Source organism: Cucumis melo, chromosome 12 (genome assembly GCF_025177605.1).
Source record: "Cucumis melo cultivar AY chromosome 12, USDA_Cmelo_AY_1.0, whole genome shotgun sequence".
Taxonomy (NCBI): Eukaryota; Viridiplantae; Streptophyta; class Magnoliopsida; order Cucurbitales; family Cucurbitaceae; genus Cucumis; species Cucumis melo.
In genome coordinates this window covers 1931622-1959261 of record NC_066868.1, presented here as the reverse complement: position 1 = coordinate 1959261, position 27640 = coordinate 1931622, and the positions used below count along the sequence as shown (strand labels likewise).

General features: G+C 35.0%; 2 protein-coding genes and 1 long non-coding RNA gene across 6 annotated transcripts; 1 reads left to right on the top strand and 2 right to left on the bottom strand.

The window, feature by feature from the left end:
• Nucleotides 1-151: 151 nt before the first annotated feature.
• On the bottom strand, nt 152-2108 carry LOC127143812 (uncharacterized). The gene is made up of 2 exons (XR_007816088.1): nt 566-2108; nt 152-465 (listed from the first exon to the last, which is right to left on the bottom strand). It is a non-coding gene; the product is annotated as an uncharacterized LOC127143812 (long non-coding RNA).
• Nucleotides 2109-13061: 10953 nt separating this feature from the next.
• LOC103497140 (uncharacterized) lies at nt 13062-14636 on the bottom strand. Its single transcript, XM_051080400.1, has one exon. It carries the CDS (start codon nt 14430-14432, stop codon nt 13203-13205), a length of 1230 nt encoding a protein of 409 aa, XP_050936357.1. The 5' UTR covers nt 14433-14636; the 3' UTR covers nt 13062-13202.
• A 5409-nt stretch (nt 14637-20045) lies between these two features.
• On the top strand, nt 20046-23956 carry LOC103497139 (transcription factor PCL1-like). 4 transcript variants are annotated; one of them, XR_539341.3, is made up of 3 exons: nt 20270-21565; nt 23228-23414; nt 23591-23956. XR_539341.3 is itself a non-coding variant. In XM_008459232.3 (2 exons), exon 1 carries the CDS (start codon nt 20534-20536, stop codon nt 21545-21547), a length of 1014 nt encoding a protein of 337 aa, XP_008457454.2. In that variant the 5' UTR covers nt 20046-20533; the 3' UTR covers nt 21548-21565; nt 23591-23956. The 4 variants fall into 4 exon arrangements, 1 of the variants encoding a protein (XP_008457454.2); XR_007816087.1 differs by having other exon boundaries at nt 21844-23414; XR_539340.3 differs by having other exon boundaries at nt 20271-21565; nt 22912-23414.
• Nucleotides 23957-27640: the final 3684 nt, after the last annotated feature.

Below are 27640 nucleotides of genomic sequence, written 5' to 3'. Positions count from 1 at the left end.
AAAACAAATAATGATGTAATATTAAAATACGACCAAAAGAAAATTGTTAAGCTTTGAAGACAAACGACATATAGTAATAATCAAAGCAAGCATAACTCAACTAACATAAAGATATACTACTGAAAAGATTTATGGTCTGAATCTCCTTAGATGTAGAAGAAAAATGATATATTTACTGATTTGTAACATTTGAAAGGTCTTACGCTGTTGGTGCAAACTCGAAATCGGTTGATTGATATATGTCGAGTAGATTACAGAATGTACAATTTGGTGATATGTTAGACAATAGTACAATAATTTAATGTAGGGGTCATAAAGAAATGAAGTCTGAGTTGCGAGGGCCCCTACAAAGAAATTATAACTTGAAGGAAAAATAAAATTCCATGTGACTTAGTGAATCATTCATTCATTGAAAAAGCTAGCAGAGGCGGCAGCAACAAACTTTTGGATTTCCCATAGCCATCCCTGAAATGATTCAACATTTGATGTTTGACAACAGCGAATCTAACAATTGTACACAAAGATATGGTCATATCAAATGGAAATGAATAGAGAGGTTTTTAACCTTTGTACGCTGAAGATTCAAAATCACTGCTATAAAATCATTTCGATATCGAGAAGATGAAAGCCCGTATTGACATTTTTGGTTATAATTTTTCCTAAATGACAAGAATAGGGAAGCACAGAAACAAAATCTTTGATTTGATTTAGTGCTAGAAACCAAAAGGGAGAGCTGAAGGGGAAGATAATGAGATAAATTAGGATATATCACCTAACAATGAACAATAGCCAGAAAAATGTATAACCAATCAGCAATGTCGATATGCTATGAATTTGAACAAGGATTGAAATGACAATCGATGGTGATTTTTGCTCGATTGCAATTTGAACACTGAGTCGAGTACTGAATAGTATGAAATACTTGCAATTGACTTCCACATTGCAAATATGTGGAGCAAATCAAAGATGGATTGATATTTTCCGTTACTCCTAAAAGGATTGGCCATCAAAGGCAAAGTGAGGTGGATAAAAGTTAGGGGATTCAACAAAACATCTTTTCTTTACCATTATAGTGTTAGGGCCTACTCCACCAAAATGCAGAACTTGAAAATCACACATGCTATATGTGCTTTCAAAGCATTTTCGAAAATGGTAGGACATTGTCTTGTGAGGAAAGAGTCGAAAGTCATTCATGAAATAATCAACCTCGCCAAAGCAGTAAATCTAAGAGAATATTTTCTGCCTGTGATGGGGGTCGTTTGCAACCATTCTCCACTTATCTACGGCGGCACAAACAGCTAGAACTTGGGATAACTTAGCAGCAAAATAGAAATGAATTAGACTCGTAAAAGGATCCCGAGAACTGTCGATTAAACAATAGGCAAAAGGATGAGCAACTACTTAGGCAAGAATCAGAAGTTCATAACTAGCTGGCTCTTTCTATTCTCCTTAAGTAGACTGATTGAAGGATTCCAAGGGCTATTTGATTAAACAAAAGGCAAAAGTTGAAACTTCAACACTAATGTTGTGGCCATAGTAAGATATGATGACAAAATGCAGGATAAAGAATGAGATTCATACCAAGGAGAGGTATTAAAGATGCATCTAGGAGTGCTGACATAAGCACTTAAATAAAAAGTATTCAGTCTTTTTAAAAAAGAAAATGTATATAGGTACTTTTTAGGTAAGTGTTTGGGCCAAAAGAACCCCTAACGTGCTTTTTCCAAGTTCCACTATCAAGCACTCCCATAAACAGCCTTGAAGCGAATCATTGTAAAAGTATTAGGCTCCCAACATATAGACTCGTCAATTTCTAAAACATAAGCTCCTAAAGAAACAAGTACTCAATGTTTAGAATGATTTTCAAAGTGATTAAGAAGTCATTCCAAACAGTCCAGAATTCAAGTTAAGTTCTAACACACATGCCTACATCAAAACATGCAACCATAAGGAACACAAAAACAAATAAAAATGTAATGCACAGCCCACAGAATATATACTAGATTCTTTTAGCAGAGGAAACAAAAAAGTCAATAAGAGCAATCAATTTTCCACATATAAAAAAATGGTCAACATGAGATTCCTTAGTCCCCTCCCCCCCCCCCCCCCCCCCCGGCATCAGAAGGTTTGCTAAAGCTTAGAGATGCATGTACGAACCATGATGATTCAAAATCTAACATACACTTTGTACGACAGATTTCCAAGGAGAAAAACAACAACGAAAAGCTGGTATTCTATGTGCCCCCTTCTAGTCAAGTATAGTTGTGGTTAAACTGGATGAGAGAGGGATTATTTGATAGCCATCCTTATATGTTCCTCTGGTATTCTATTGATTATGGATTTGAAGAACCCTTTCATAGTTAAATTTTAAAATCTATAATCACTTCGAACCCTTTACTCTCGAAGTAAAATCTATACACACACAGTACCAGCATAACAAGCTTCGATGCCTTTGTCAATGGATTGACGAAGTAGAGTAGGTTAAGTTATAAGTTTGAAGTCTTTCAACCATAAATCTTTTTTATAGGCTTTAGACTGTGTTTATCAAATTCTGTAATATAAAAGAGTCTATAATAGCTCTCCAAAATTTTTGAATTTGTTTGTGTTGTTTAATGTCAAATACCCTGTTGACACTACTATTCAATGAAAGAATGACACTGTTTCTTTAAGAAAAATAACAGTAACAAACTAAAAATAAAAATTAAACTAAACCCAAAAAGAAATTTAAACAGAAGTTCATTTATGACTATGGAACTAACTGAAATTCGGAATCCTGGGAGACTGCAATGTTAGGGAGAAAATTCATCAATAGGCACAGAACAAACAAGCTTGAAGTGTTTCTCCTAACAGAGTAATTGTCTAAACAAAGATGGTTGACCAAATTCTTGTACTTCGACTCAACTCCCATCCAATGAAACCGGTGCATCCACAATTGTGGTTCAAGAGTACTATCCAACTGTCATTAGACAACCAGTTCAAGAAAATCCTCCAAGAATCAAGAAGATTGTTACAGAAGCCAGAATCTATATCCCCAGTTAATAAATAGCTGCAGGTACAAGGTTCATCTAATCATGCCCAAAGGACTCTGTAAGGTATCGCCTTACTACTAGTAATATTTATTCACAAGGAGCCCTAAGGCTTTCCAACTCCAGCCTATTGGAGAGAGTTGGTTCTCTCACACCATTTACTTTTCCATAGACAAAAAGCGTAACCTCCCTAAACACTACGCATTATTTATATACTGATCACACACTCTAAAAATGTGCTAACTATCAAACTGAGTTTCCATTCTCGCCCCCTGTGCAAGTATTTTAGCAATATTGGAGCCTGGAGGCTTAACAGATTCCAACTAATATCTCTCTACTCAAAAAATTATCATTGTAGCCTAATAGGTGGTCCGATCGTGCATAGGAACTTAAAACCTATAAAAGAATGGTTGCCTGGAAGAGAATGAAAAAATAGGACAAGATCCATGGCAAGATGCAGTGTTTATCAATGGCAAATATTGGCCATGCATCTGTGCATAGGTATTGCATCCATCACCAATAGTCAAGTTTCCTTGGAACAAATTGTTTCTCGAAGGATGGTACAACTTGATGATGATGTTATGGACGGTTTCTTAAGTCAAACAAAAAGGACATAACACTGGTGGTGGTAAAATTATAACTTACGTATGAGGTAGTTAATAAACATATTGAAACTCATGACATCTATGTTGTTTTACATTAGATTAATTGAGGAAGTAGGCAAAATAGTGTATTGGGCAGATTAATGGTATAATACGGCAAGCCACCCCCAACATTCCACAGTTATGAGCAACCCCACTTAACCAATCTATTCAGTAGATCAACTCTTCCAAGATAGGACCCTTATACAAAGTAGCCAATTACATGAATCAAATCCCTTAGAATACGACAAAGAAACAAGACTGCCACAAAAGTCCTCCTTTATTTCAAAATAGGAAATTCAGGAGCATCTCCTCAACCATGGCATCGTACTCCCTACCACAAGACCCAAGCAAAAGATGAACAAACTGAAGTATTTGCACCATAGGGAATGAAGAAACAGGCATCCCCATAACCCTCTTATCCTCCTCATGCCTCCTATAGAATGACCACTACGATCCCAAAACGAGCAGACTGTCTCTAAATTCGAACTAAAGTTTTAATTCCTTGTTGCAATATCTTAATCTGTCTAGTAACCATTGATAGAGTTCCTTGGAAAGATCAATGGGCGTAGCAATAAATGCAATAGGGAGCCAGCTCCTGCCACTGCCAGAGCTCAATTGCGTATTTGGGTTGTTTGGGCCTGGTACATGGCCTACATGAAAGAACATGAAGTAAGTAACTCAAAAGGGAGTTACTATTGGCATGGGCAAGAGAATATGTGTCTCCAAAGGAGAAAATACATACAACCAGTCCAATTATGGCTATGAATATGAAAGAGCTTCACTGAAAAGAGTTTATGGTCAAGAGAAGGGGTAAGGCAATAATGTGACCTGGGATTGAGTAGTTGCTGTAGGGGGTGTGAGAGACGTTCTTTTTTTCTTTTATATAGAAACAACTTTTATTGAGAAAAAATGAAAGAATACAAGGGCTTAGGGCATAAAAAGAACAAGCCCAAAAAAAAAGAACCCCACTAGAGGAAGGGGATCCAACTAAAATCAATGTTTTCCAGTGAATAGCTACAAAAAAGCTTAGAAATCAAAGCCCAAAGGTACACATGAAATCTCACTAATGATTAAATCTCACTAGGGTCCCTATCCTTCCCTCTAAAAACTCTATCATTTACCTCCCCCAAATACCCATATAATCGCAAACACCTCCCCAAATACCCATATAATTGCAAACACCCCGACAAGTCATAAAAAGCGGCCTTTCTCTCTGAAAGATGGATGGAGGAGGAACTCCTTGACCATCGCACGCACATCTCTCTAACCAGCAATGCAGACATCAAACTCCTGCAAGAATAAGCTCCACATGGAACTCGCATACTAGCAGCCCCACAAATGGTCCAGGTCCCACCTTCTGACACAAAATGCAGGAAAAACGCCCCACAAGCGAGGTTTTCCTTCCAACAAGTCTATCAAAAGTGCTCAAACAACCCAGCAAAACTTGCTAGATAAAAAGCCTTTCTTAGGAATCTTAAAGAGACGTTTCTTTTAAATGGGATCACATTTAGAGTTGGCAAGCTTCTACCACATGAGTAAGTGAATATGACAAGTGTGATTTCCATCACAACATGGCATGCCATGTATGGGAAAGTAAATGTAGATTCTTGGGACAATTGTTTGAGAGAGTATCCCTTGAAGGTGGAAACCCAAAAAGGTAGGCTTAGGAGGCATTAAGAGGAATCTACGACAAGCGAAATCCATGAAGGAGCACATCATAGACTTCTTGCACCTTAATGCTTGAAATTAATAAAACGTGTCAATGGATGATATAATGTCTTTTTCATTTTATTTCTTGGCTTCAACCATTGGCAAAAAATAGGTTGCAACATCAAGGTGCCCAAGATATTGACTTGGCTAAAGTAACCATACAGGAGAAGGATAGTTGTTTAGAGGAAACAAAATTTTCATTGAAATGATGAAATGAGGTTAATGCTAAAATAAATACAAGTGTCCAGGAAGGTAAAGAAAACCAAAAAACATAAAAGCATAGGAAACAGAAGATAAGACTTACAAAGGATAAATAAAAGCATTCCAACTGAGACAAAAGTCTTGAATAGAGAAATCTTGCTCTTAGAATTAGTAGGGCTTTGCCTTTAAAGTATTTTTGGAAAGAATAATATAGAAGATTTTATTTCCTAAATCTTTCCTAAATTTTTTACTTTCTTACTCCTGTTGTATTCTATTTATTCTCTCCCTTTGTACCTATTGTATTCATTCATAAGAAAAATCATAAAAACTAAAGTATTGTGGTTTTTCTCCCGGTTCTCGGATTTCCACGTAAACCTCGTGTTGGTGTTAATTGCTTTCAATATGATATCAAAGGAAAGCAATAATGAAACCCTAGAAACTAACCTAGAAGAAACCCAGATCGAAACTGAACTCGTCTATGCCGTCACCGCCATGAAGAAACTGCTCCAAAACCTACAGAAACCGCCAATCTACCCAACAGGAGTGGTTTCGCAGCGATACGCGCCGCCGTCTGACCAGGAACCGCCGATCTACCCAACGGGAATGGTTTCGCAGCCGTACGCGCCGCTCTGACCAGAAACTGCCTCACGCGCCGACGTCTTTTCATCTCACCGCCCAGTCCATTCCCCTCTACACACCGTCAAATGTCCAACCATCATACCCTTCTGGCCATCCGCATCCTCCCGCGCCGCTACGAACTCCAGACAGCATCCCTCAACTATAAATCTGTCACATCTGTACAGTAAGCATCTGCTGTATGTTGACTCTTTACAGCAATCGTTGTTTTCTGGTAACGGGATTGATCAACCCTAGAACAGATCGGACATTAAAGCGGGCAAGTCTTCAATACATTCCAAACCAACCGAATCGTCGATGTATTCTAAGAACTCAGTTACTTCGTTCCCTAATTTACCGTCAAACTATATAACTGGCTCTTTGGGTTCGTCTGTAGGGAATTTTTCAGGTGAAAAATTAAATGGGCAAAATTATTTATCTTGGTCTCAATCAATAAAGATGTTCCTCGAAGGTCGCCACTAGTTCGGCTTCTTAACTGGAGAGATTGTACGTCCTCCATCAGGAGACGCCTTGGAACGACTCTGGAAATGGGAGGACTCACTTATTCGGTCCATGTTGATTAATAGTATGAAACTACAGATTGGCAAGCCTCTACTATATGCAGCCATAGCAAAAGATTTGTGGAATACAACTCAGACCCTTTACTCGAAACGACAGAATGCCTCTCGGTTGTATATACTGCGAAAACAGGTCCATAATTGCAAACAAGAAACCTTAGACGTGACTACCTATTTTAACAAGCTCTCTCCCCTCTGGCAATAGATGGATTTGTGCAGAGAGACAGTTTGGGACACACCAAATGACGGTACACAATATGCTAGACTTGAAGACGCTGACCGTGTTTATGACTTCCTTGCAGGATTTAATCCCAAATTTGATACTGTTTGCGGTCACTCAGACAAAGACTTCTTCCCTCCCTAATAAAAGTTTGTTTTGAAGTCAGCCTGGAAGAGGATCGCACTAATGACATGGGTGTACTGACTGCCCTACCATTGACTCCGCTGCCTTTAGCGCTCGGTCCTCAAATCATGATAGTGACAAGAATAATGGGAAGTCAATCCTTATGTGTGAGCACTGCAAGAAACAATAGCACACCAAGGATCAGTGTTGGAAACTTCACGGTCGTCCCCTAGGAGGTAAGAAACAGTCCTCCAACGAGAAACAAAACTCAGGACGTGCCTACATTAGTGAGATTACCCATGCCAGCACTTTTCAATCAACTAGTCCTACTGCAAGCCAAACCAAGACTCCGACCCTGGGTGCCATTGCTCAGTCAGGTATGCCTTAGTCCCTTGGACTTATTAGCATTGATGGGAAAAATCCCTGGATCTTAGACTCGGGGGCTACAAATCACTTGACAGGTTCTGTTGAACACTTTATCTCGTATGCCCTGTGTGCTGATAATGAAAAAATCTGAATAGCCGACGGCTCTTTAGCTCCGATCGCTGGCAAAGGACAAATAGTTCCCTTTGACGGTTTTGCTCTCCAAAATGTTTTGCATGTCCCTAAACTATCTTACAATTTGCTATAAGCAAGATCACTCGTGAGTTGCATTGTAAAGCTATCTTCTTACCTGAATCGATTTATTTTCAGAACATGAGCTCGGGGAGGACGATTGGCACTGTCCGGCATAGTATCGAATTTTATATCCTTGATGATGATACCTCCTGTAGTAGTTTCTCTAAGGTTAGTTTACTGTCGTCATAATTTAGCACTTCTGAACAAGATTGTATGTTGTAGCATTTTCAACTGGGCCACTCAAACTTTACATAAATGCAATATTTATTTCCCCACCTTTTTTCTAAACTTGATGTCTCTTCTCTATCTTGTGATGTGTGTATCCGGGCTAAACAACATCGGATCTCTTTTCCCTCACAACCATATAAACCTACACAACCGTTTACCCTCATCCATAGTGACGTTTGGGGTCCTTCCAGGAAAGCGGTGGTTTGTAACTTTCATCGATGACCATACCCGTCTTACCTAGGTCTACCTTATCACAGATAAATCCGAGATTTCGTCCATTTTCCAAAATTTATATCATACTATTGAAACACAATTCCATAAAAAAATTGCAATTCTTCGGAGTGATAATAGTTGGGAATTCCAAAACCATAACCTTATTGAATTTCTAGCCTCCAAGAGGATTGTTCATTACACCTCATGTGCCTACACTCTTCTACAAAATGGAGTGGCTGAACGAAGAAACCGTCACCTTGTGGAAGTAGCTCGTTCCCTCAGCTTTCCACTTCCCTTCCATCATACCTGTGGGGAGATGCTATTCTTACAGCCGCTCACTTAATCAATAAAATGTCTTCTCATATCCTCCACCTTCAGATTCCCTTAGATTGTCTTAAGGAGTCTTACCCTTCTACTCGTCTTGTTCCTGAGGTTCCTCTTTGTGTGTTTGGGTGTACCGCTTATGTCCATAATTTTGGCCCTTATCAGACCAAATTTACCCCTCGGGCTCAGGTTTGTATGTTTGTTGGGTATCCCCTTCACCAGCGCAGTTATAAATATTTTCACCTGCCGTCTAGGAAATACTTTTTCACTATGGATGTTACTTTCTGTGAGAAGCGACCCTACTTCCGGTTAGTCATCTTCAAGGAAAGAGTGTGAGTGAAGAGTCTAACAGCACCTTTGAATTTATTGAACCTACTCCTAGTACCGTATTTGACGTTGATCCTCATCCCATAATCCCACCCACAAACCAAGTTCCCTGGAAAACATATTACATGAGGAGTCTAAAAAAGAAAGTTAGGTCCCCTACTAGTCAATCGCCGGCTCCAGTCCAAAACTTCGAACCTCCTCGAGACCAAGGTATGGAAAACCCTACAGAACCTTGTACTAATAATACGATGAGTGAGAATGACAGGTCTGATGTTGCTGTTCTTGAAAATGTGGAAGAAAAGAACCGTGGTGATGAGACTGAGGTTAGAATAGAAACCAGTAACAATGAAGCTTAACAGGGTCATACAAGGAAACTTGATGAGTATGATCTCTCTCTTGACATTCCCATGGCTTTGAGAAAAGGTACCAGGTCCTGCACTAAACATCCCATTTGCAACTAGTTTTATATGATAATCTCTCTCCACAGTTTAGAGCGTTTACAGCAAACCTTGACTCTACCATAATACCGAAAAATATTTACACTACTCTAGAGTGTCCTGAATGGAAAAATACTGTTATGGAAGAGATGAAGGCTCATACACTACCCAAGGGACATAAAACTATAGGATGCAAATGGGTGTTCTCTCTCAAATACAAAATAGATGGTATACTTGATAGACACAAGGCAAGGTTAGTTGCAAAGGGATTTACTCAGACCTATGATATTGACTATTCAAAAAACTTTTTCTCCAATTGCTAAGTTGAATACTATTAGAGTCCTGCTATCTATTGTTGTGAACAAAGATTGGCCTCTATACCAGCTAAATGTTAAGAATGCTTTTTTGAATGGAGACTTTGTGGAGGAAGTCTACATGAGCCCCCACCAGGATTTGAAGCCCAATTTGGTCAGCAGGTGTGTAAACTCCAGAAATCCCTATATGGTCTGAAACAGTCTCCGAGACATAGTTTGACAGATTCACTACCTTTGTCAAGTCCCAAGGGTACAGTCAAGGGTACTCTAACCATACTTTATTTACAAAGGTGTCCAAGACAGGGAAGATTGTTGTTCTAATAGTTTATGTGGATGACATTGTTTTGATTGGAGATGGTCAAACAGAAATCAGTCAACTAAAGCAAAGAATGGGTGATGAATTTGAAATCAAGGATTTGGGAAATCTAAAATATTTCCTTGGAATGAAGGTGGCCAGATCTAAAGAAGGTATCTCCGTGTCTTAGAGAAAATACACTTTTGATTTGCTCATCGAGACAGGTATGTCGAGATGACATCCTGCTGATACTCCTATTGAATTTGACCGTAAACTAGGAAACTCTGATGATCAAGTTCCAGTTGATAAAGAACAATATCAGCGCCTTGTAGGTAAATTAATTTACTTATCTCATACTCGTCCTAATATTTCCTTTATTGTGAGTGTTGTCAGCCAGTTTATGCAGACTCCTTATGAGAAACATATGGAAGTTGTTAACAGAATTCTGAGATACTTGAGAAATACACCTGGTAAAGGGTTGATGTTTAGAAAAACAAATAGAAAGACATTTAAGGGATATACTGACTCGAATTGGACAGAATCTGTTGTTGACAGAAAGTCTACTTCCGGTTATTGTACCTTTGTTTGGGGCAATCTTGTAACTTGGAGGAGTAAGAAGCAAAGTGTTGTGGCCAGAAGCAGTGCCGAAGCTGAATACAGAGTTATGAGTTTGGGAATATGTGAGGAAATTTGGCTCCAGAAAGTCTTGTCAGATCTTCATCAGGAATGTGAGACACCACTGAAGCTTTTTTGTGATAATAAAGCCGCTATTAGTATTGCTAACAACCCAATTCAACATGATAGAACTAAATATGTTGAGATTGATCGGCATTTCATCAAAGAAAGACTTGACAGTGGAAACATATGCATTTCGTACATTCCTTCGAGCCAACAGGTTGTTGATGTTCTCACCAAGGGGCTTCTCAGACCATACTTCGACCTTTGTGTTAGCAAGTTGGGACTCATTGATATTTACGTCCCAACTTGAGGGGGAGTGTTAGAATTAGTAGGGTTTTGCGCTTAGAGTATTTTTGGAAAGAATAATATAGAAGATTTTATTTCCTAAATTTTTTCCTTTCTTACTCCTATTGTATTCTATTTATTCTCCCTTTGTACCTATTGTATTCACTCATAAGAAAAATAATAAAAACTAAAGTATCGTAGTTTTTCTTTCGGTTCTCAGGTTTCTACGCAAGCCTCGTGTTGGTGTTAATTGCTTCCAATACTTGCTTCGCTTTGCACCTTCCCAGTTGCTTCGCTTTTGGTTAGTAGGTTCTTGTTCAAGGGAAAGAGAAATATTTAGAAAGAGAACACCATGTGGAAGCTTTCAGATGAGTAGAACTAAACTGGTCGAACAAAGAAAGAGATTTATTGTGAAAGATCGTATTCTTTTGGAACCAAAATTCTGATAGAATAAGCTTTTACCATGTTTGACCATATAAGCTTCGACTCTAATGCCAAAGAATGGTCAACCAGCAAATGGAGAACGTTGTCCTTGAAAAAATTCGAAAATACCCACTGGCTATAAATATTGTCAACAAATTCTACCAGCATGTCCTTGAGTATGAGCAATCAAAGAATAAATGTTGCAAAGGATCACTGTTTGCCAAGCAAAGAGGATATGCTGATGGGCAAAATGCCATTAGAAGGATTTTTCTTGGAAGGACTACAGAGGAATTTAAAGAGACAATTGATCATCACCCAAATAAGGAGGTTGATGCACATGACGCTTGGACTGCCAATGGCCGACTAAAACTCCTTCTTAGGAGAGGATGCTAGCAAATACTTTGAGAGAGATTTCACAGTGAAACTACCTAAAGGAACTCAGAAATGTATCCACCTTCTTTGGTGCTAAAATTCCCAGCAAATTTTTAAATTTCAACAGCTCTTCATCCTTGAGTAAACAAGGGAACTTAATATTCCTAAAAATAGTATCACTATCCCACTAGTCAAAAGCCGAACCATGAGAAAGAAGTGATAATCTGAACAACCAAGGAAAGCAGGATTTAATAGAAGAAGCACAACATGGATTGCTACAGCAATTCTAGGAAGAGAAAAGATAAGTGATCCAGGACTAATAGCTCTCAATCATGGAGCTTAAACAACTGGGCGTTCTGTATCTACATTTTATCCCAAAAAAACTTGCTTGACTCATCTAAAATGAAGCCTAAATAAATTAGCCTTGCAAGTCACAGAAGTAAAATTTGAATAGCAACTATTACATTAGTGAGTCAACAAGATTCGAATCTGCAAAGGGACAATTCATTGAACTAGATATTGCAATATCAGTTTCAAAGGGTGTTGGCTGGAGATATCATTCCTAAGGACATATTTGGTTTTTGATAACATAGTCAAGAGGAGTCTACCGGTTCAAAATCAGTTGGTTGAAGTCACAGAAATCCTTCTCCACCATGCTTTCTTTGTGGCCACTGAATAGGAGTGAGTTTTGTGATGGTCTAAAGGTTCCAGTGTTTTTTGTCATCCAAATTTTCTTATTGCTTACTTGAAGGCTTTGGTTTATTTACGCGTTTAAGAATGCAACTTTAGTAATAAATTCTAGTTGTTGTTTTTGCTATATTTTCTCTGTTGTTTATTCGTGAAAATACATTGATCTAGTAAACTCAACACTGAGGATTAGAAGAACTAAGGAACATTAAGCTTTTTTGGACTGGGAAGATTAGCAAGTGCATATATACAACATATCTAATTGCATGAATACAAATATATAGATAAATAGTACACTACTTTAGATATCTACAACTGCTAACAAGAAATTCTTGCAAATAGGTCAACTGAACATTCATTTCTAGGTTACTAAAAATTGAACACGTTGAACTTTTCTCAACCAACTTCAAGTCAGATGCAGCAAGTTCTTTCCCAAATGATATAAAATATTAATGAAGCCATTTTCAGATAAGCACAGCAGGAAATAACTAATACCTTATATTGATGATAGGTACACCGTACACTAAACTAAGATGATACTAGCAGAAATAATCCTTGCATACAAGATTTTCAAAATTTTCAGCAAGAAAATAACTAACTCAACTTGATGAAGTTAGCTTTGAAATCTCAGCATGACAAATGCTACGATGAAAGCCAATGTTCTTTTTGCAAGAGCATAATTGAACTATACTATTGTAAGTATAATTATTGAGGTAAAGGGAGGGGAAGAAACCAAGAGATGATTTATTCAAATTTGTATCCCTGGCAGGGTAAACTACGATGAATTTCATTCATACAACGTTCACTTTGCAAATTTAAATCAAGCTCAGGAGTAAATTTTGAAATTCAACCGTAACTACATATAAGCCATGATGGCAACTAAACTAATAAACGAACGGAATAAACTTGTACCTAACTTTGTTTGCATATTCTACATACCCCTCTCCAAAAGTTTCAACCATCAAAGCTTCCTCTGCTTTTACTTTCTGACCATAATATAGTGAACAAACTGCCACCGTAAAAAGCATGCTTATAGGTGCACGAAGGGCAGCACAGTAAGTGGCAAAAAGAAGCATTGTGGATGCATATATTGGATGGCGAACCCACCGATATGGTCCAAACTGCACAACAGCAGTGGGCACCACTACCTTCTCCGAGTAGTTTGCAAGATACAATGACGACTTGTAGTGAGTTAGAAGAGTTGACACTATCAAAATCCAAATGCCCACATTACTCCACCCGCCTGGAATTTGATGAAGCTCTGGTCCTTCAAACGCAGCAAACCAATGTCCAGCCATGACACCCACAAAGAACAGTAACCGAGACAAGTTTGGCATGTTCACATCCCACTTGGGGTCATGAGGACGAACAAAGTAATCTCCATATAACCTTTTTCTAATGCTAACATTGAAGAAAAAGAAGTAGTGGTATACAAAAAAGAACACAAAAGGCCATCCTTCAAGGAATCCATTAAAATAAGCAGGCGGGACAAGAGTGAGCCAAGTGAACAAGGAAGTAACAATAGCAAGTTGCTCGAATATGTTAGATTCACCATTTAGGTGCTTTCTCAAGGAGTACAATCCATAAGCAGCCACCGTAATAGCCACAACCCAAGGCCAGAACACCCAAGTCCAGCTGAAATACATCCAGAAAAACGGGTTGAAAAACAAATTCAAAGTCCATTTCGTGGCTGCAATTGAAATCGATAACACCCCAGACCACTTAACGACATCAAAAGGGGTTATTCGAGAAAGGGTACCTTGCAATGAATCAAAAGAGACAAATTCAAAGGGTTTAAGAAATGGGTTTTGGGATTCTGAGCTAACTGCATCAGAAGATGAGCATTTAAGCAGGGTTCTTGTCATTCTTGAGAACAAGGAGGTTGTTGAACGTGAATTAGTAAAACCATTTGGACGAGTTATTAAGGGAGTAAGCCTTAGATGAAAGGGAGAATTAAGAAGGATCGAAGGGGACTTCACCTGTTTGTCGAAATGCTTGAATGGAAGTTTGTGCTTGTCAACCAAAGATAGACCACGAACATTAGTTGAAGGGTGAAGGAAAACCGAAGAAGCAGCCATTGGTGAAGAGGGAAGAAGAAAGAACAGTTGGGTCATTGGAAATTAGGGAACATCATCACTGGCTATGGCGAACAACAAACATGGAGCGAAGGCAAATGGTCTCCCTCTCGGCTTATAGGGATAAAGTGACTAGGACTTGGGTTCGAATTCAAAGGAGTCCAACCCAAACCTAAATTTAGTGGAACATTGGGTTCAACCACCGTGGATTCTTAATACATATTTTAATCCAAACAGTGATTCATTCCAAAATGGTTTTAACTTTGTTAATGGATTCATAAATTAAGCTCACTAAATTTTAAACAAATTAGTATCGATAACCTTGATTTAAAAGTCTAATATTATCCAAATTTTCTATCTTGCTCAACCTTTTCACACCCCAAATCACTAACTCAATCTTATAATGTAATGAATTTCTTTTAAGTTATATCTTATATTAGAAATCAACAATTTGAAAACACAATAGAAATCCTCATTCTCTTCATGTAGAAGCTCTCTTTCTTTTCTCTATTTTGTCCATTTTTTTTCAACAAAACTAAAAAGGAAGAATGAAAGAAGAACTTTGACTTATAGTAAATTTATAATACATAAACTAGTTTAAACAGCAAATATGATTAACAAAGTCTTTATCACTACCAATAACTAAAAGAAAATATATTAATGTTACGAACATAGATTGAAATAGAAGAAAAATGAAAGATAGAGATGCGATATACTATTGCTAAAGGCTTTTGTTAACACTTTCTTTTTCATATTAAGAATATTAACTTAATTTTTGAAAACCTTTTTTTTTTTTCTTTTAACGAAAATGACATTAACGAAAGTATGAAAGTTTAAAAATGTTTTTGAAACAGAGTACAAAAACTAGATTCATAAACTAACGAAATAATTAATTTTTAAGTTTGTTTAAAGTATAGAAACTAAACTCAAACATTTGAAAGTATTCAAATTAAAATAACCAAATGTATGTTTTAACCTATCATTTACCATTTTTTTTAATACCATGTCAATTTTTTTGGAAGAATTGCTAATCAAATATACTTTCAATTATAATTTTAAAAAACATTTTGTAAATATTTAACCTAAAGCCACTAGGTGGATGCCAATGCCAAATTTTGGGCTAAGAAAAATACACATGGCTTTCCATGCACAAATGGTGATAATGTATAAAACGAAGAATCCAAGTTAGAAGCCTAAGTTACCTTATATGGTGCATTTACGGGAGATTTAAATTTAATTTTACTAAGATTAAGATACGAGATTTAATTCTCTTAAGATTAGGAAATGACTTTTTCTAATTCAGAACAAGATAGATTATGTCTTGTCTTATTATATATTATCTTTATCTTGATTTCTCTTTTATTATCTTTTTTTAGCTTTACTTTCCTGTGTCAAAATTTATTCTTTAGCAAATATCATATTTTTCCTTTTTGAAAGAATTCATGATAAAATATATTTTCAAATTACAATTTTAAAAATGTAATTAAAAGTCAACTTAATTGGCGGATGAAATATCAATTTGTTGTCATCTTATCTTTCTTGATTAAATAAGCAAAAACTATCGATTTAAATCTTTGTTTAAAGTTTGGGGAGTTTAGACCTAAACCCTAAATTTGATTCTAGCCCTAGTTGTGTCACATGGGACTTATTTAAAAAAAAAAAAAAAAAAGTCCAAATGACCTAATAATATCAATATAAAAAAAGAAAAGAAACACAAATGATGTATCTTCAGATTAAAAGATTATTATTATTTTTAAGATGAAAAATAAGGATATTAATTTAAGAAACTAGAGTAATTGAGTTCAAAAACAATTGGAGAAAATTAAAAAGAAGGTTTTTTAATATAATTAAATGGATATATATATATATATATACCATTTAATCAAGGAAATAATAAGAATTGTGTATCGACAAGGTGTTAAGTTACTCACTCTGATATTTCAAGTTAGAATCTCGTTTGTGAGTAAACTAGACAATTAAAAAATATAAAATCGTGTTTGAAGAATGTATCTTTGAATCTGTCAAATTTTATTGTTCAAAAAAACAAAAAAAAAAACTTGCTTCGTTTTTTAAATTTAGCAAGAAATTTAAAGAAATGCTTAATTTAAAAGAAAACTAAAAATGATAAATTAAATGGTTACAAAATATGACCTGAAGTACAACATACTAGAGTAAGTTTTGATTGTGAAAACAAAGATATTAAAAAGTGAGAACATTTTCAAATAGATTTTGTTTCAAAGTCTATTGTGCTAACAGCCTTAGTCATGTAAGGTGATATATCGCGGCATCAAATTTGGGATTTTATGAAACAAGCGTATAACTAAATTGAAGGTGAAGATAGAAAAAAATACTATGAAACCTATAAATGTCTCTTTTTTAGAGTAGTAATTGTCAATTATTATTGAGTTATACTTACTTTAACACAAGATATTTATATATTTATATTTTATTTAGTCTAACGATACGTGAGGTAGGATATTTAAATCTCTAACTTCTTGGCTACTGTTCTAAGAGCATGCATAATTTTTTTTATAGTCACGTTCAAAATTTAAAGATAAAGAATGAAACATATCAATCTCAACAAACATAATTAAACTTGATAATCAAAATGCACTATCTCGATTTCAACAATAGTAACCTCTCGACCTTAACTCGCTCGAGATATGCAATCAAAAGTAAATATAAAAGGTAGAAATAATACTAACTTCTTGACGAACAGATTTCAATGATTTAAAAGAAAGTATTTATGGAGATACAAGGAGAAGTAGAAGAACACAAGTTTATAGTGGTTCGGCTAAATAGAGCATACATCACTTTGAATAGCTTTTTTCATCTTCTTTAAGGATCAAACAAGTATAGAAAATTTTGAAGATGGGTTTTCTTCCTCTCTCACAAAATATTTTCTCTCATTCTAATCTTTGGGTTCAATGGTTTTTTTATTACATTACAGAGTTATTTAATGCCGGTGAAGATAACAACCTCTAACTAACCAATTAGTTTTTCAGTTTGATTTTAGTTGCAGGACCACAAATCTCAAAATCTTTATTCAGGGGTATCAAATTGTCCTGAGGAGTAACCCGCTTCTTCACCGAGTGGACCGAGAACAAAGCATTGGACGTGCCGAGATTGAATCGGGATTGAGCCACGAGATATAACTTGTTTAACTTGCTGAAGAGTCAAAGCACTGAGATTAGGTCGAGTTCTCTCGAACTTTACTGAGTTCTTTTGTAAGCAATAGAATTATTCTAGATCAAGATCTCTCTAGTTTCACTAAGATTCTTCGTAAGTAATAAAATTCACTCTTATTTTTAACAAACTATATACTAAAGTTTATGGGTATATTGTAACGATTTAACCAAAGTTTGATACACACATCCATAAAATAGTGGGGTATGTACATTATTATATATATATATATATATATATATATATATATATATATATATATATATAAAAGAACCATAATATAATAGAGAACAAGCTACGGATGACAATATTTAATTACTTTATTAAAGCAAGGTCCAAAATATTTTAAAATGTCATCTAATTTAAAATAACCCATTTGGATAAGACATCTTAAATTATTTAGTGACTCTTTTATCATTTAAAAAAAATAAAGTTCTCTACATCCATGTAATGATGTAAGTTTAAAAAATATGTATAATTTTAAAGGGAAAAATGTTTTAAAAGATATATACCTACCCAGTATAATTGATTATATACACAAATGTATAATTTAAAGTATGGACTATATATGTGTATTAATATTTTTCGTATGGATTATTTTTATTAATTTGAGTTCTATTACGAGATTTATTTAATTAAGGTTATAAGTTGTTAATCGAATATGAATTAAAGGGTTGAAAGATCATTCCTAAATCGTCTAAAGTTTAATGGAACTCTGATTAAACTTTTTGTGGTTGTGTTGGCTTCAATATTTTATAATCAATTTGTGTTGTGTTGGATATGTGTCTCCGTTTTCAATGCCTCATTTTGGTGTGTCTTTGATCTCTTACTTTCTTTGGTCTATTTGTTGCTAGTCTTCTTTTCCTTTTTGGTATTGTTGCTTTTTTGGGAATTCCCTCTTTAGGGAGAAGTTGGCATTTTTGTTGGGTTAAGCCTATTGAAAAATTATTGTGATAGCGATTGTGAAAGTAACAAGTTAGTGACGACATTCTTGGTGTTAGTGTGTTGAGGGTGAAAAAAGATGAAGTCCATGCAATAGATTGGATTACTTTTTTTAAAAAAAAATATTCATGTTATATAAGTTAGTAGAGTTGTCTATCTAAATTTACCACATCAAACTAATTTAATCGACAATTTAGGACTATTTTTTCAAACATCGAAGTCTAAAATGTATCTTTTTAGATTTTAGAGACCAAAACACAAATCTCAAAGTTAAAATCATATTAAAAATTGTTTTTTGGTCCCGCAGTTTTGGATTTAATTTTCATTTAATTTCCAGGTTTCAAAATGTTGCATTTTAGTCTAAAGTTTTGATTTTTATTTAAAATTAGTCTTAGATTTCACAATGTTACAATTTTTCTTTGAAATTTAAGTTTCTTTTGATCTTCTCCCTAGCTTTCAAAACTTACACTTTTTAAGCTTTATTTTTCGCTACTCATCCTATTTGTTGACGTTAATATCTACTAATTAATTTTAAATATTTATGAAATTAAAAATTTAAAATTAATTATAATAGTGATGAAAAAAAGCGTTACAAACATTTTAAATTAATTAATTAACCCTAAAAAGAGAGAGTGAGCATTTTGTGTGAATAAGAGCTTAGCTCAATTGACATGTGAGCATACTAGTAACCACGAAATATGTGATTTGAATCCCCTAGCAGAGGTGAGCATGGTATACTTAAAAACCGAGTTGACCAACCAAATCAAGGAGGAGTTTGGTCGGTGTCGATTTGAAAAAAATGCAAATTGACAGACACTTTTAAAACATTTCAAATGCTTATCGATCTAAACCGAAATCGATGTGATGACTACGATATTCTAACGTCTCGAAACGTACGCGCTAAATGAAAATTAATCTCAAAACATAAAATCTAAAAATTAATATTTCAGAACTGAGATGAAATTGAACTAAACCCAAAGATACACAAACGTAACAAAAAAAAAACGTAATTTGCTCAAATGAAAAACCACATGAAAATGAAAAGGTAAATAAAAGAAAAAAAATATAAAGAAAGAAAGAAATATATTTTCTTTTTCTTTGTAGCGTTTAAGTACATTATCTCAAATCTTCCCGTACTGTAAGGCCAAAACTCGTGGCTGCCGTTTTGTTGGGCCGTCATCAATATTCCGTCCAAATTAACAGCTGTCACCCAATTTCCTCTCTTCCTATTGGTTAGTCCACTAATTCCCATTAAATTACTGATTTTAAAATTTTAAAAAAGAGGCTAAAGTTCAAAAGTCGGTGCAAAAAACAATAATGAATCCATCTAATGACTTAACTACCCTTTTTAAATCAAACCCTTTTTGCTTACATGTAGCCTTCCAGCGAATCACACGGCGTATAAGGATTGTAAAATGAAGGACATTTCCGTAAATTCAACAAATCAAATGGAACTCGCTTCACCGCGTCACGACTTCCAGTTTCTAATCATGAGAGTCACGATATTACTGGTGCATGACCTGAAGAAGGATACGTGGAGAAGAGATAAAGCGAGTAGGGGGAAAGGTATAGGTAAGAGCGAGTGGGAATTTGAAAGAAGATATTTAGCGGATCAAAAATATCTGGGTAAGTCGTCCACGTTGGCAAAGGGAATAGGCCGATCTGGAAACGGATATTGCACTTTTTATGGCCTTTCCAATAAATAAATTAAATAAAAGAGAAATATATTTCTTTTAATTATTATTTTCTTCAAATATCTTAAGAGGAAAAAAAAGAAGAAAAAAAAAACCAATTGATTTTGGTTCTTCATTGCTTCCATTTCTTCTCCGTTGTTGTTTGTTTCTTCAATTTTCTTTCGCCGGAATTTTCTCGGAGTTCGATCGTAACTGACTCCAATTCGAAGCCCTAAACCCTCGGAGGAATTAGGTTTTTATTGCTTTCGTTTTGATTGAATCTCGTTCTTGAGTTGAAAATTGAAACAGAGGAACGAGCCCTAGGTTTTGGAGTGGAGGATGGGAGAGGAGGTGAAGATGGCGGAATATGAAAGCGGCGGCGGCGGTGGTGGTGGTGAAGATGAAAGCTGTGCTCACGAGGAGCGAGTATTTGAATGGGAAACGGGTTTGCCAGACGCCGACGATCTCACTCCTCTGTCTCAGACTTTGATTCCACCGGAGCTTGCTTCTGCATTCAGTATATCAACCGGACCATGTCGGACACTTATGGATGTTAATCGAGCGTCGCAGAATACGCTATCGAATCTTCGTGGATTTCAAGCACAAGCGTTTTCATCGAATAATTTCAAGTCGTTTAACGATGATCGAACTCAGGATCATGATCCGATGGTGGTTGAAGGAGATGAGGCAACGGAGAGGGATGCAGGGTCGGATTCTAGGAAATTAAGGAAGGTTGATTGTGCAGAAGAGGCTGATTCGGCTCTTCGGACGGATAATTCTATGGATGATCCATCAGCTCGGACTTTGAAGAGACCGAGACTTGTATGGACGCCACAATTACATAAGCGATTTGTGGACGTTGTTGCTCATCTTGGGATTAAGAACGCGGTTCCTAAAACTATTATGCAGTTAATGAACGTGGAGGGATTGACTCGGGAGAATGTTGCGAGTCATCTTCAGAAATATAGGCTTTACTTGAAGAGGATGCAGGGGTCTTCCAACGAGGGGCCGTCGTCGCCGGACCGGATTTTTGCCTCCACGCCTGTACCGCAGACCTTGCACCAGTCAACCAACAGTGGGCAAGCAAATGGAAATGGGCATTTGCCAGTTCCGACTCCGATGCCGTATGGACCACCTATGATGCCAATGCCGGTGCTTGGCATGGCAGCGTCTGGTCATGCTCATAGTTATATGGGTATGCCTGTAGCTCATCCGGGAAGCGCACAGGGATACCCTGGCTTTGAAACGCATCCGTTCAATATGATGCATCAGAGAGATTGGTCGGGGAACAAATACAGCTCGATCGTGCCTTACCCTCATCCTCATGTACCTCCTAATACTAATGATAAGTGAATTCCGGCTAATTTTCAGGTTGGATGCTTAATCTTGCTGAGTTTTTGCTATACCTTATTATTGGGTGTTATATTAAGTTTTACTGGAGCGACAGTACAGCTTTGGTATTTGGGAATTTTGACATACTATCGATTTGACAGAATTCATTGTACTTCTGCGGCTTAGTTCGTAAACTATTTGAATTATATTTGTCCTAATTTTTTTTCCTTTGTTTTTATTTTTATTTTTATTTTGTTTCTAAGACTGGATTCTGCTAATATGGTGCTTGCGTCTCTAACGAACAGTCTGTGTGTTAGGAATTGGTGGATTTCTCGAACTTAGCAACAAGTTCGGTATCAAACACGGGAAATGGTGAACTTAGCTTTGGAAAGCAGTATTGTTGAGTTTCTTGGAATTTGAAAGCTTTCTTTTTTGTTTAAGTATGTTTAGTAAAACAAGAATAGAGACGGCTTATTTGTTATTGGCTTCTGGGGACTATTTTAAGACGCCAGGTTTCTAATTTTGTTTTTCAAACTATTCCCAATAACTGTAGTTAGATGACTTGGGTAACTGCATTGGGTAGCAGTTTTAGGATTAGTAATTAAGTGTATGATAACAGTTTTAAAGAATTGCTAATAGACTCTTGTTATTGATATGCTCTGTTGTCAATAGATTAGTGGTAGACTTCTCTAAATTTTGTTATATTTACAAATTTTTTTATATTATACAGTATTTAATTGTCATATTTGTAATTGTGCTCAAAAGGAATAACATAATTTATCTAAGAAATGGATAGTAGTATGAAACTAAATTAAATTAAAAGGGAAAAAAACCTTAAGAGATAGTTCACCAAAAATATGTAAACTGAAATTTTGTTCTGATAAAGCAAAAAGTCCTTTTTATCATAAATAGCTTTCAAACAACGCCACGTTACTTTTTTCAGTTGAACCACTGAGTAATTAACTTTTATCTTCAGCTTATAATTACTCACTACGCTACTAGTTCTCAGATCACTTCTTGAAAGTGAAGTTGGTTAGATGTGCTTGTTTTGATCTTTATTGTGTAGTCTCCACCCTAGAACGATCGTGCAGGTAAGGAGCACTAATAAGCAATCTAAGATTTCCCTTCAGCACAGTGGATTTATTACCTGTTTTCTTCTTGCGGAAATTACACTTCCACATGCAATTTTTGCTCAATGAACGTTTTCTGCCACAATGACCATACTTCAATTTATGGCTTGATATTGTAGCCAAAATTTGTTAAGAAATTTATTGTTTGTTTTCATGCTTGCTTTCTTCTCACGTAATGGCTACGTGGATATTAATATTTGAACTGTTATTGTTATTTTGTCCTATGCATATTCATATAATTTTCTCTTTTTTTAGTGCACGGATCCAGTAGAACAGCGGGAGTTGAACGTTTTAGGTCAAATCAGTCCCCTCTTTGGATGTTAAGAAAGTTTAAGATTAAGTTATATGAATTGCGGTCAGATTGTAATTATACATGTAAAACTAAACAATTTTGATCTAAGAAGATGCAATTAATTGTAATCTGTTTGACCTTACACTGCAAGAGTTTTCCTTTTATAATCTGCTGTGCTTTTAGACCAACTGCATCAAGTCAGTAAGCATGTTACTTTTACGCCATGTTTTTAACCTTGGGAGTTCTATGACAACCTGAGTAAAAGTTAACATCATCCAGGTGTGATCTAAGATGCATGACAATGTAGTTACAGGAGGGAAGAGATGGTCTAATCTCATCACATTGAAAAACTTGCCCATCACCTCTGGTGAATTATAGAAGTACCAAAGGGCACACCAAATGATCCTTATCAGTGGAATGGATATGTGTGTTGTTGATTCTCTCCTTCTTAGGATGACGTTGAAAGGTTAATTTTCCTTTGATGAATGCCTGATTGGTTCTCTTGAATATAGCCTTGGTACTTGGTCTTTGGTTTCAGTTTGATATGCAAAGATCTTTTATAAGTTTTTCTATTTGGTTAAATTGGTCCAAACTTGCCTATTGGTTGACTACCTTAACTTATGATTAGCATGCCACTTGCAGATGTCACTCTGGAAGGAATTTGCTTTCGACACGGTCTCTGACATAAACAGCAGAGGACAGGACGTCCAGATTGATGATACGCAACATGTACTTAAAACATTTCCTATCAATTATAGTATTACATTGTCTATCAGTAAGTCAACAATTGCCCATTATTGAATACCTTTGAGATATTGAAACTGTATCTCCAAGAAGATTGAGATTTTCATTTTTCATTCTAGTTTGTGCAACTCATTATGCACTTGTGTCACAAGCTCTAGTGGATGTACTCTAGTGAAGCCTCTCGGTCTCTTGACTAATAATGACTGATGTGAAACTTGATGATTATACAAGTTCACGGTCTCTCCACTGAAAATCTTTTCTTCATTCTTTCCTCTTCAGAATCTGGATTCAACTTCTCAACAAAATCATATCAATAATAGTAAACATTACCATTCATTAGATACAAGTGAGGACCATCTTATTCATTGTAGACAAGAAACAGCCCCATATCCATCCCCCATGTTTGTTTTGATCTTTATTTGATTTACACATGGCTAATAACTGTTTATTTTGGGAAATCCAGCTTCTTGGTTTGTCCTTTGCCTAAACTAGACTTACTCATGTCTAGAGATGTCACTCAGTTCCATGTGCAAGCTAAATGTATATTACAGTGATTTATCCTTCCTGGTTGTATTTTCGGGTGATCCGCGACTTTCAGCTCCATGGCTCCTTTGTATAATCCAGGGATGGATTTTCTATTATCTCAAATTTCTTATCAAATTCTAAGGCTAATTCTTGTCAAGGCGTTTATTGACTAAAGCTGTTCAATTTATGGGCATTGTTATCCCCCAAGTTTCCCAGGCCTGAGCAAGATGTCTTAAGATTTTTACTACATCCCTTAATAATTGATCTTTCTCTCTTGTTGTCTCCTATTAGGTTTGGAACCTTTTATTGGAGAAAAACTGTATGTCAAACAGTTTCAGCTGAAGGACATGTGAATTTTTGACAAAACAACATAAAAAGAAAAAGAAAAAAAGCTTCATAGAACTATCAAAGAGCATATGTCCAATCCAAATGTGAAACCTCAGTTCTCTCTGTGACCATGAAGAGCCTGCCATCCCTTTGTTGTAAGTTTTGAGCTCTGACCCATGGCTTTGTTAGGAGGGAAAAATTCTAGTAATTCTTAAATATTTCATGAATCTCATGCGTTAAACAATAAATGGAAGTAGTATGAGAAATGAAAAATTTTTCTTCAAAATTAATTGAATTGTCATGTTAGACTGCATTAATTATCATTTTAAACATTGGTAGTTCAATCCTCTTCATGTGTTTGAACTCGAAGTACATTAATTAAATTTTGAAAGTGTTGGTTGAAATAGGAGTTGTCACCGATTTAGAAACTACGTTTATAATTTATTATCTAATTCTCAAAAAAGGCCTTCTCTACTTTTCCTTTTAATATGATAGAAATAGAAGATTCAAATCACAAAATACAAACCTGCCGATGGTGTTAGGACATAAATATCAATTGAGTTATGCGTACTATTTTTTGAATTGGATTAAAACATTTCTTACTTAGTAGAATTAAAACATCGCTAATGTGACATACTATAAATATAATATAAACTTCATACTCTCAAACTATTTGAAATTTAAAAGATATCAACATTATTGCAATTTGAATTTTATGTCTAATGAGTTTTTAAACATTATAAAAAGAATATCTAATTTAATATTTAGAACTTTCATGAATTTTGAACTTTCAAATTTAATATTTAGACCATTTGGTTTTGGCTAAATAATATGAAATAATTCTAAACTTCCCACATTATATCAGCAATATAAAGTTCCAGTCTATCTATATCCTAAAATTTTGATTTTAAAATTTTGTGAGATTTTATACTTTTAACCTAAAGTTTTATAGTTTAAATTGCTGTAAGAATTAGAAATTATTGAAGAAAATGAGAGTATCTATATGTGAAGACAAAATGAGAACATTAAATCATGTGTTTTATAAAAAAAATTGAATTCAAAGATCAAGAAAACTTCAAATACATTTACTACGACCATGAGCATATTTATTTAATTTAAAGTAATTTTTTCAACGAGGTATTATTGGTTTTTGTTTAAGTATTCCAAAGAAGAATTCCAACATGTTAATTTTGCCCGGGTTCAATTTTCTCAAAAAACCAATCATTATCTTATTCTAGTTATTCTAACGACATTTATGACATTTCTAAGATAGTTTTGGATGGAATAAGAAGGCAACGATATCAACAAAGGATCCAACAATTTGACCAACTCTGTTTTTCAAGAAATCAACATAAAGATCGAGAGTTAGATGATTTAGACCAAAGAACACCAATTAACCACCCCAACGCCAATTTAGAGGTTGAAACAATTCTATAAAAATAGAAACATTCAAATAAAAACATCTATTAGGAGAACTTTTGAAAGATAATGAACGAAAACTTTTAACTCTTTCGAGAAAAATTCAAGAAAGGAAAAATTATAATCTTCGAGTTCTTTCGAGAACTCTTCAAAAATACATTTAGTTGCTAAAAAAAGATCAAGAAAGAACTCAACCAAGATTGTAAAATTGAGCCAAGCAACACACGAGATAGAAAACTTACAAGGAAGATTGGAACCTATAAGAAGACCATTATATTTGACCAAATAAGGAAAAATGAATGGAGTAGAAGAAGATCAAGAGATGATAGTATACAACAAAAAAAAAAAAAAAATTACCCACTTGACACAATGTTCAAAGATAAACAATTTTCATAATATCTTAGATAAAGTTGATTTATCTTCAACAATTGGAATACGTTCAGTCATCCACCAACAGATGGTCAAAAAGACATAACCAATGTCTGTACTTTATAAAGACAAACAAAGACAACGGGATCTTATATACTACGAGTGGAGTTTAGTTACAATCACACATGAAAAATAGATCCACAAGGAAGTCATCATTTAATATAGTTTATACTAAACTTACTCGATTAACTATGAGCAAGATTGGAGCTACTCTATTTTGGAAAAATTTAGAGATAGTTCTTACGAAGCAGATGTTCCACATTCATGCAAAGATCTTCTCAACCTTTAATGACTCTTACTTGTTTCCTTATATCATGCTCTAAATGCCTTCCAACTAGCACCCTAATCAACTCAGAGGTTGAGTTTTCTTTAAGAGGGAGAGGGAATTTATGTGATAAGAGTCAGGGTTAATATCCTTTTTTTTACTATGAATAATTCGAGTTCTTCGAGAATTAATTCTTAAAGGTTTTTGTTCAACAAAACAGTTTTACGTTACTACTTTTTCTAGTTTTCAAAATTTTGCTTGGTTTTTTATAACATTGATAAAATTAGATAGAAAAGAAAGAATTTCAAACTCGAAATGAGTGTGTTTATGTGTTTAATTTCAACAAAAAAACTAAATGATTATGAAACGAAACCTTGTTTAAACTAAAAAATATAATGAGAAATATAATGATTTGAAGATCGATGAGAATGAAGATCTAAAAATAATAATTGAGAAAGAAGGAATGTTTAGAGGATAGGTAGAATTTAAATTGCGAAAAGTGCATTTTCTGCCATGACGTTTGTCTCAAGTTAATAATAACAAAGAAACAACTAAATAAATAAACCTATGATTTATTTGTACATTAACTTTCAAAATTTACGATCCTTGGGTTCCTTTTTCCGCAGCAATAACTAAAAAACATTTGTTTCAATAAGTAGTCTATCAAATTAAGGTTGTGTTCACCAAACTGTAATGAAAATCGATGTAATCGTAATAAAATTCTATTGATGAATCAACTAGTTGAAATCACAAATTTAATTGAATTGTTTTTTATCTCGTTTATGTTATTGTTACCTCTACTTCAGAGATAATAATTGTTAAATTTTCAATTACCTTTACTTTTACTTTTATCTTTGAGAGTCAAGCAGAAATTACAGCGGTAAAAGTATCAAATTGATAATTTTTTTTTGTAAGATATAATGGCAATACTAGGGGTGAATAGGATTGTCTACCAATTTTAATTTTGAAATTCTAAATATGCA